The 10,674-nt window shown below is 40.9% G+C and overlaps 2 protein-coding genes across 2 annotated transcripts in view; one reads left to right on the forward strand and one right to left on the reverse strand.

Annotated features, from left to right (window-relative positions):
- Positions 1-251: 251 nt before the first annotated feature.
- On the reverse strand, positions 252-3,783 carry rpl18 (ribosomal protein L18; the record flags this gene model as incomplete). Its single annotated transcript, XM_035672967.1, is given in 6 exon segments — positions 252-321; positions 1,437-1,560; positions 1,687-1,785; positions 2,744-2,851; positions 2,959-3,045; positions 3,676-3,783. Coding segments are annotated over 6 exon segments (584 nt in total), but the record flags the coding sequence as incomplete, so codon positions are not given.
- A 1,370-nt stretch (positions 3,784-5,153) lies between these two features.
- The window catches only part of sphk2 (sphingosine kinase 2), a 10,763-nt gene continuing 5,242 nt past the window's right edge, over positions 5,154-10,674 (forward strand). The window contains exons 1-4 of the mRNA XM_035672092.1: positions 5,154-5,266; positions 7,029-8,645; positions 10,312-10,461; positions 10,560-10,654. Coding sequence (XP_035527985.1) covers positions 8,183-8,645; positions 10,312-10,461; positions 10,560-10,654 — 708 coding nt within the window. The 5' untranslated portion in view covers positions 5,154-5,266; positions 7,029-8,182. The remainder of the gene's footprint in view (positions 5,267-7,028; positions 8,646-10,311; positions 10,462-10,559; positions 10,655-10,674) is intronic.

Raw genomic sequence — 10,674 nt, forward strand, 5'->3', positions numbered from 1 at the left:
GTGTGACAGAAACACCCAGCTACAGACTCAGTAAATGTTGAATATGTAATCAAATGATGTCCAATTTTAAAATCTAACAACCCTATTTCAAGTTTAATTTTCAAGAGAGAACAATCGGCTTCTATTCAGATCAATTTGGTAGCCTGTCATCAGACTGATCTTAATAACGGTACAATATAATTAGTTGAGAAAGCCTTTCTTAAAGACTGCTGTGTCTGACAACAGTACTAACACATCAACTGTATACATACTTGGTGTGGCTGTGAGGAGTTCCAGTGGCCTTTCCAAAGTGCCTGTACACCTCTCTGCCTTTGCGGGGTCCTGAAGAAAAAAACAAATGTCTGATTTAAAAAAAAAAAAAAAAGCTACAAAATGTTATACAGAGTCTAAGAAAAACCATTAACTCACATTCATACATCTATTTGTAACCTACCATAATAAAAACAATTTGTACATTTGTACCTGCTCGAGAGATTAAATTAAGTTCAAGGAGAAGGAACTCATCTGTTATCTGCTCAACTAACCAATGACCCGTATATCAATTTCCTTTCATTTTTTTTATTTTATTTGTGACATAATCTAGCACTACGTTTGTATTTGGCCTCATGAAAGAAACAAATGGATGTGCAAACTGTACTGTATAAAATACAACTGAACCATTGCACTGACAGTTGACAATACAATGGTTCAAAGACACAGCATACTGTAAACCAGACATCCCTTCTCTTGCAATGATCAATAATCAGTAATAGGGGAGTCATTAACTCAGTAAAATGATTACTTCCACCAGCACTTGATGCCAGTAGTTTTCACTAATTGATAATACTTAACGCTTTAAAGAGAAGCCTTTCATACAAAGAAACCATTGAGATGTATGAGTCTCTTCAGCCTGACAAATTCAGGTGATTAGTGCTCAACAAACAGAAACAAACAAGGTCCACAAAGCTTACAGATGATTAAAGAGAAATGTGAATATCTGGTGATCAACTGCAAACAATCAGGCAAGAACACAAACTTGTTTTCCTAATTCAAGCAGTATTCTTATCTAAGACTTTACAACAGACTCATAAGTGGATATTATCTACTCCACTCAGATAAAGCTGAGTACTGAAGCAGTGTTAGAAGCCTCATTAAAGCAGCTATAACATATCAGCCTGAAGGGTTAGGGCAGTTATCAAACAACTCTTCATTTCATGCAAAAGAGGGGGAATTATTTGCTGTCATAGCAGTACTATGTGTGTTATATAACACGGGTTAAGGGTTAGCCCTAATGGAAATCTATACAGTTACCTGACAATGCTACAGGACCACATTTAAAATGAGTGCAAGCTTGATTTAATATGCGTTAGATGGCCATGGTAGAGCAATGACTGCTTCCATCATCTACTCTAATCACATCACTGTATTATAATTTGATAATCTACATGTTTAGTTACCTGACAGCAGCACGGTGCCCTGTCCTTTGGGAGAAGCCAAAGCCAGCTGGTCAAAGGTCATCACCTGACCTCCTGCCTTCAGGATCCTGCGGCGGGCACCATCAGTAACCTTCAGAGCGCAGATCTGTAGGACAACAAACAGGACATGAGGACCCTCTCAGAGACTGCCAACAACATCAACATCTTCTGTACACTGAATTATATTTGAATAGAAAACAAAGAAAGACTAATAGGTGAATTCAGGGGTTACCTTGAGCTTGGGGATATCCTGAATCCTGACATCATCAGTGACTGTTCCAACAACAACAGCGGTTCTGTTCTCACGGCCCGGCATCTTCATCTTACGGATCTGGTCACAGTGGAAGCAAAGGCAGAAATTCAGCGCGCATAATCACACATCTAAACGACGCTTCAACATTAGAGCTATAATATTCCCAAGACTGATGGTAAATAAGCAGTTTTTGACTAATTATATGGACATCTACAGTTACACGTGTTGACTTCCTTCTCTTTACCTTACATGGATTTACATTGTCAGTGTTGAGTCAAATGGGGAATAAACAGACTTCAAGTTTTATCTACATTTGTAAACCCAATCTCAACTACATCACAAGATACAGGGCCATTTAAAATCAGATCAGGCCCCCTGACGACTAAAGATGCACCAATCCTAACATCTCAAATATTATCCAAGGATAGCCAATCTTTGTGTTCAGGTCACATGAGGTCAGGATGCTGTGGCCCTGGAGTAGTAGGGCTGCACGATCTGGTAAAAACATATTACGATTGACGATTAAGTGGGAATGATCATTTTTACTTTAAGAAAAACCTGTTAAAATCACAATGATGGGAAATATTTGGGGATCCGTACCAAACAAACATGTTTTCTTAAATCTGGAGAATAAGATTTGCAGACCAGGACATCTGTACAGCACTACAGTACTTCATTATAATGCTGTCACTCATTTTATCTTAATCACAACTTTTACTTGGCCATATCGCGAATTTGATAATATTTCCATTAAGTGTGCAGCCCTATAAAAGTACCCAACCTAACTGGATTATTGAACAGATAGTTGAAACACTGAATTTAGCACATCGACTATCAACTATGATGTGGATCTGTCACATCAGCACAGATCTGATCTACGGGATCAAATTGGTGCATCCCTAAAAACAAGCCAAACTAAACCTTAAAATGTCGTCAAATGATGCCAACACGAACCTAAAACTACATGTAACTGACTCAAACACATAAAAAAAGAACATTTATCCTTTAGTGGCGGACAGGATGAGAGATAACTGACCAGACGGGAGACGGAGATGGGAGGCCTGTTGGTCCTGCTCATGAAGAGCCTCCTCAGGACAACCTTGTTGAAGGGAGCATTGGAGCGACGGGCCAGGAACCTGTACAACTGTAACCAGCAGCAGGATGGTTAGGAATATAATGCACATTGAGACCACCTGTCTCAACATAATACCACTACTGGTGATAAAGTATGACGTGTGAATATAAAATTACCTTGACCAGGAGCCTCAGATAGATATCCTGGCTCTTAGGTTCTTTCCTGTGCACCTTGCGGTCCTTGTTATGCCTGATGTCAACTCCCTTGAGAAGTGAACAGAAAACACATTAACACAACAAACAGTAATAAGCAGTTTAATCTTAAAACTCTTTGTATTAACAATAAAGACACATTACATCCCCCTGCTCCACTGCTCACTCAGCTTATATTATACATTCAAGTCTACTGCTGCCAAACTACACTTAACACCATTAAAGTGAGCAGAACTTATATAATTAAACACTTTGGTGCCTTAAGTTAACTTCACATGCTGCTCTACATTAACTACAGCACAGGCCGGTTCACACGTTGACTCCTCTCAGCTATCTGCTACTAGACAACACAGCAGCGAGATGTACATTTAGCAAACACACGTTAACTCTAGGGTAATATAAAATGCGGTTAGACATAATATTCCGCTTTCTGAACCACTTTTAAAGCCTCGTTTCTCATCCACGTCAAGGAAGCATTGGACCGCCACTAGTTCGGCATCAAAGAGGGTCAGCTACCGTCATTTACGTGGTCAAATAACACCAAATCACGACAGGACTGAAGCGTAAATGGTGTTTAGAAACAGCAAAAGTCGCCATTTAGAAGATGGAAAGCTTTAATTCAGAGGATGATCGTGGATAGTCGGTCTATCGTGGTTTTAAATTTCTACTAGCAGCACCTACCATCTTGGACTCAGAGCGAAAAGGGAAAAGGAAGAGCCGAGGTCTCGCGATAAACACTGAGCTCAAATCTCGGGTCTGTGATTGGCTACTGAGCATGCGCTTCCTGCAGGACAGTCAAAACAAAACCCCGGCTTATTCAGGATGCTGCCTCCAGTGGTAGAGACGAGGGTTATTGATTGATTTATTTTAAGACTCCTTGAGTTATGGCTTAATAATGTATAATTATAATATATTTAATTCATACTGCTGTTGTTCAGGTTACTGGTTGCACCTGTTCAACAAGTTAAATGCCTTTTGAGAGGAAAGTTTAACTAACTGTAGTAACTACAATTTGTAAGGAAAATCCCAGTTGTACTTCTATTAATCAGACATAGATGGTGTGCTTTTGCAGACGTAGATGAATTTGAGGAGATTGGTTCGTGCACAGTAGCAGCACCTTGAGATTGAAGCAGTTTAATGGATTTCAGCAATTAGTTTTATCACTCACACCTTTACTTTTCCTACTGTAGTTAAAATCCTTCAACACCTTTACTTTTCCTACTGTGACCTGTCAAACTGTCTTAGGTAAAAGGCCTATAGAGTCTCGCTTAATCTATATGCTCTAAATTTACCTCTGAGCTGTGATGCACAAAAGTAAATGTCAGACTCTCCACAGCCCAACCTCCTCATATATAAGTTATAATTACACAAGATGATTCAAACACCTTGCTGTGAATGGTCTCAATCAAAAGCTACATTACACCAAAGCAAAGGGAAAACTCACATTTGTGTACTGCGAGTGTTTATTTATTGTAAAGACTTGTTGCTCCTGACGTTTGAGCACAAGAAACCCAATTCCTTTAGGCTCCAATTGTATGATAAGTGAGTTACAAACAAAGCCTTGTCAGAACACACAAACACTGAATGAGTTATTGGCGCTCGGGGGGGGGTAAATTGTATTGTTTTAATGACCAGCTTTAGTGAAGATGAGTGCTAGGTTGTCTGTATGGCAGCACTGATGTAGAGAAGATATACATTTAATGGTATCATCTTTTATACTAAGTTATTCTTTCTCTTCTCCAGGCCCTACATCCGCTCCAAGGGCAGGAAATTCGAGAGGGCTCGTGGACGCAGATCCAGCCGTGGCTACAAGAACTAGTCTTTGTTTTCCATGCAATCTGATACAAATAAAAGATCGACTGTACAAAATGAGTTGTCTTTTGTGTCTCACTGGACCGCTTACACAGTGGCATTGTCTTTAGGGGGTCAACTTATTAAACATCACAGGAGAAGAATGGGCGAGGGGTGAATCACAAATCACAACCCTTAATTTCCACTTACAACCTTCACTGAGGATCCATCAACCAGTATTGATATGAGTTGTCCAGGGAAAGAAAAAAGGGGAAAAAATAAGTGAGTTGGCCAGGAAGTGTTGGCCTGTCAATGATTGGAGAATGTCGGTGGGTGTTGCAATGTTTTCCTTATCGCCATTGGATTTCCTCTCCGCCGCTCAAAGCCGCCGCTGCTGCGTCTCCTGCCACTTCCTGCACCGAGCCACAGATCTCAAGGCGAGCGACTGTCTGTCGTCGTGAGGGGGGGCCGACAAGATGAGGTAATGTGAGGCTACTTTTAACTTTGATTTTAATGTTTAATTTGAGCCCCGGCTCTTCGTAATGTGCCGCCGGTACAGTAACATCTCTGTGAAGTTACCGAGAGGTCCGTGTGGAGCTTTAACGCCTGTTAGCAGCCTTCTGCTACTTGGTGGTAACGTTGCCTCATTAAATCAATCAATAAATGAGAGGTGTGGTGTTAAATAAAGGTGTTTTTTTTTACACATAATAGTGGCGACTGGGTGTTTTGAAGAGAATACGGTTTTAATAGTATAATAGAAAGTTAGCTTGGACTAGCCGCTGCTAGCTGACACCGCTGCGTACAGTAGCTACTGTATTCATAACATTAGCTACTTATTCACTTCCTCAATACAGATTTAAAGCTTCTGCTTCTGTACAGTTACTGTGAGTTAAATACTGCAGCACTTATGGAGAATATATATATATATAATAATGTGTGTTGGCTCTGTAGCGGTTAAACTACAGTTGTAGTAAAGTCAGCTCGGCTAACAGCCTGTCAACATGCTATCTGAACATTAGCTGCCTGGACGTCGGTAAAGTTTTAATGGTCAAACATTAATGGTACTTTCAGGTCGTTTGGGTTACTGGACGAGCTTTTAACGCTGCTGTTGAGTGCAGCTGTGCTCGTGGTGTGGGAGAGCTCCTGAATTCACAGTTTAAGCTCACAAAAAGTTGCCCCAAATACCCCCTGAAGTCAGTGAACAGCAGCCTCATTGTGCAGACAGAATTAGCCCGGTGATATTATTTCTGGGTGTCTCCGTCCGGCGCTTCAAGGACGCAAGGTGCAACAATGGGCATCAGTGAGGTCCTTTTGTGTGTGTGAGTGTGTGTTTATCAAGACGGGACATCAGCCAAGTATTGATTTTGTCTGCACCACAGCTTACATAACGTTTTCTGACTGTAATGAAACTTGAAAGGAAAGATGTGGTCAGTTTATTAATTTAGGGTGTAAGTCCAGTGATTGTACTTTGACGCATCAAAGTCTACTTAACTGGGTCCTGCTGGCTGGGGGCTTTAACATGACCTGTCCTGTACATACAGATAATATGAGGGTAATAAGACCTTGCACTTTCTTTATTATATACAAGGAGACTTTTCCGAGTCATGTAGAGTTAAGTTTAGCTCCTTATGAACTTATTTCTTTATTGGAACATTTTTTGGGGATTGTTAAGTAAGATTGTTGCTTGCTAATGCCTTTAAAACCTCTAATCCAGCACCATTTAGGTCAGCAATTGAGCAAAATCTCCATCCTAGATTTAAAATTGTGAAAGAGACACTGTTTCCCCAGATCCTGTTTGACAAGAGCTCTGAACATAAGAAATACCAATCACACGTGGTCATTCTCCCGCAACCTTTCTTCCAAAATAATGTGTTGTCTCAGCAAGACCGTTGAGGATGTGTGACTGTGAGTCATTATGGGCAAAGACGCACTTAAGGTCAAGGGGCATGTTGGATCTTGCGTTGCTTCACCCCGTCTCCGTAATCTCTTCGTTTTATCATTACAGTCCGTCTGTACTTGTTCTCCTCTGACTGTGAAAATGTGATACTGAAATATTCACCTTTGCACAGTGAAATCCCAGGTGAATTGGGCACAATTTATTTACTGTGCTTCTTTCTTTAATGTCAGTTTCTTACCGTTCTGCTATAAAAATACTTTTAGGTGGATGACCCATACATTAAAGCTTTGCCGTTATTTTATCCCTTTTTAAAATTCTCCTCCTCTCCTCCTTTGTCGCCGTTCAGGAACAGAGATCTTCGGGAGGGAACGTGAGGCTCGACAATGACATTACCATGACATAAACTGAGGACCCACCTGGAACTGTCTCCTTGTTTGTCTTTTGTTTTGTTTAGTTTTTTTTATTTTTGTCTGGTTTGCATTAGTTCACCTAGTGTTCACCCTCTTCTTGTGGAGAACATTTAAGGCAGTAATGCAGGGGTATTTATTTGGATAAAACTTTAATGTATCACACTACTGTCTGAGAGGTCTGACCTTGTCACTCCTCTTGTCTGCCTCCTACATATCACTGAGATTAAAGATAGCAATAGAGGTATGAAAGGTCTTGAAAAAGTCTGCACTTATCATATCTTTGTGGCATTAATTTCATTTCAGCCAGCACTTACCATGCGACATACTTCTTATTCTTTACTTCTGCATTAATTTAATTTAATTGTTGTAGCCTCCTTGTCTAAACAAGGTGTGTTTGTCTTATCCATACTTAATTTTGTTTCAGTGTAACTAAGTTTCAGTTTTGCCCTTTTGTGTAATTATTTAAAGATTTATTGTTAATGTCGAGGAGCTGCTCAGCTGCCTAATGTTATCACAATAGGCGGCTTTAAGTTGTCATGTAAACTTCTTCTCTCTTTTTTTTACTTATGCAATCTTTGTGAAGAACACTTTTGTTTAAATGACTGATCTTGTAGTGGAAAATATACCTTTATAAGTCCTGTTGTCTTTAAGTATGTGGAAGTATCGCTCACCCACTTTTCCACTGGCAGTAAACTGTAGAAGCTGACAGCTCTTCAGATCAGACTGTGATGGGAGCTTTCTAACTGTGACACAAAGACTTATTTAGCAGTTCCAATTGCACTGGATAAATACTTTAAACAGGAGAACCTTTAAACTGGAAGGACTTAATGTTTCTCTTCAAATGAAGATACACACCTGAAATGGACAGATGGGAACAGAAACTCAGAGCTGATTTTGTTGTGTGACTGTGTCTCTTGAATTCAAGCACTGAAGAGGGAGAATGATTTTGAGGAGATTTCAGGGATAAAGTTCTCAGACTGACATTCAGATACATTTTGATTTCCCCTGCAAATCTTCGGGCCTCTAACTACGGAAGATACTTGTTAGACTTTTTTTTCCTGATAAACCGTGTGAGGTTTCAGCAGTGAGGATGCGATCTCCAGAACCCTCCTTACCCTCCACAGCAGAAGCCCTCCTTCATGGCCAGTTTGCCAGCTGGGGATCCGGCAGCAACAGCAACAATAACAGCTGCCCCAACAGCCCTGGTGGTCCGGGGGGACTCTCCCCTGCTGCCTCCCCTACTCCGGCTCCGGCCTCCAACTATGCCTTGACCCTCACCCACACCCACATACATATCCAGCGTCTGTCACCACGGCCGGGGAAGGAAGCCCGTCTCCTGCTGCCTTTATCAGAGCTAGTGGGGTGCAGCTGCCCTCGTGCCCCTGCGCCCCCTCTCCTGGTGCTGTATTGGTACCCGCCAGGCAAACGGCGGAAAGGGGTGTCTCGGCGCAGGCAGGTGAGGGCCTACCTGGCAGAAAGCAGGCCTGAAGCCGAGAGGTGGTCGGCTGCTGTGCAGTGTCTACTCAGAGATGTGACCGTCACTGCTGAAACAGGTGCGTGTCTCACTAGATGCTTTCTTGTCCAGGTTGTGTGATAGTTGTTAGATGGTTTTGCATGTTACAGGACCGTAGTTGTGATAGTAGTAGGCCATTAACTATAAATTGTGTACATTGTTTTACCTGTTTTTGTCATCATGTTATGAAATTGAAAGAGGAAATCCATGAATGTGAAGACCATGTTGTCATTTGTTTTGGGGTTTTTTAATTAAGGAATCCTGCTCATTGATATAGTGTGGAGTTATAGTGTATTGCTTTATCAATTGGGCAACATGGTAAGTTTACAGCACATAATAGTGTGACCTTAACGTTTGTCCATATGAATGAGTCTTGAATTCCTGTTATTGACGACATGAAACCACACAATGTTGCCTCATGCCGCCTTGATTTATGTCTCTTTTGTAAATGCTTGTTAAGTGTAGCCTAATCTCACAGGGACCCAAGGCCTTTCTGCATGTACAACACGTATGTATTTTGTCTCTACCAAGTGAAGTTCAACATTTAAGGGGTTATGTAGCAAAAAAACAAAGGGGGATTAACACTAATACACCTTAAGAGGCTGTGAGATTTATTATTCAGAGTAATTAGTTTGGATTTTTTGTTTGTTTGTTTGTTTCACATAACACATTTTGTTAGTTTATTTATTTAATACTTATTTGTTTTTTTGCCCTTATCTGTCCTGCACACATGGTCTGTATCATTCCCTGTCAAATGTAGAGACATAGAGGGTGGGGCTGCTGCTCTTTCTCGTGCACTGTATCCCCCAGCTTCAATAATCAAACAGATAGCAAGACCCTGCTCAGTGTTTACTCTGTCCTACCTTGTGTTTGTGTGTTTACCTTTTTCTCACCATTACCTCATGCTCTTTACCAGCATCTCCCTTCTTTTCCTGTCTCCTTCCTCTTCTTTAGACTTAATCTTTGAACCTTAATTCTTTTTAATCTCTCCATTATTTGTTTTCCTCAGAATCTCTCACATCACTGTCTCCTTCCCCGAACGGTGATAAAGCTGTCATTCATGTAAAAAAAGACCGTGCTCCTCTGTTTGTTCCTTGTCTGCTCTTTGTTCATTCATACTCTGTTGCAATTCACCCTGTTTTTCCTCTCTTTGACCCTGTAGTTTCTGTTCCACATAGCGTCATTCTTTCTCTCTCTGTTACAGTTCTCTTAACCTGATCGCTCCATTTGTGAATCGCTTGAATTCTGTGCATGTGTATGCTTATGGACATTATAGCTGTTAGTTGGGTTTCCTGTTGATTTCCCTTTAGTGTAGTTTGTTGCATAATCCAGGATTATCTGAGAGTCGGAAAACAAATAAATGATTTTGCTCTGTACACAGCTGCTTTGTTTTTACCACAATGATTTGTTTATTTCCTATAATCGTAGTTCTAAATTTGTCCTTTACTATAAATCTGAATTTATATGATTAACAGACACGCTCTCAGGTAACAGCATTGTGCAATGTGAAGTAGATCCTGTGAGGTGAAATTAAATGACTCAAATGGTTGAATGCACTCATAGTCCAGGGTTGGGCAGCGCTGTGTAATGACAGCTCCCAGTGGGCTTGCTTTGAAAATGCACTGAACCCCTAGTTCCTTTCTTTGTTCTGGACAAGAGCTGTGTGAGTTTTACATTATTCATGCTCTCCCTTCTTTTTCATACAGAATTTTCAAGAAGTCTGCTACCTCGTCCCAGGCGACTACTCTTATTGGTCAATCCCTTCAGTGGGAGAGGCCAGGCAATGCAGTGGTGTCAGACCCACATTCTGCCAATGATCAGAGAGGCCAACATCAGCTACAACCTTATACAGACAGGTATCAAACCAAGGGCAGCCTATCTTATCTCAGGAAGATAATACATTCACACAAAAGACACATATATAACAGGTCTTAACTTTATTAATCTGTCTCAGAGCGTCAGAACCATGCCCGAGAGCTTATCAGAGAGATATTGCTCCCAGAGTGGGATGGCATCGTCATTGTTTCTGGAGATGGCTTGCTGCACGAGGTGTGTAATACTTTTGTCAT

Source organism: Morone saxatilis, unplaced genomic scaffold, assembly GCF_004916995.1.
Source record: "Morone saxatilis isolate NCDOM2014 unplaced genomic scaffold, NCSU_SB_2.0 Contig24, whole genome shotgun sequence".
Classification (NCBI taxonomy): Eukaryota; Metazoa; Chordata; class Actinopteri; family Moronidae; genus Morone; species Morone saxatilis.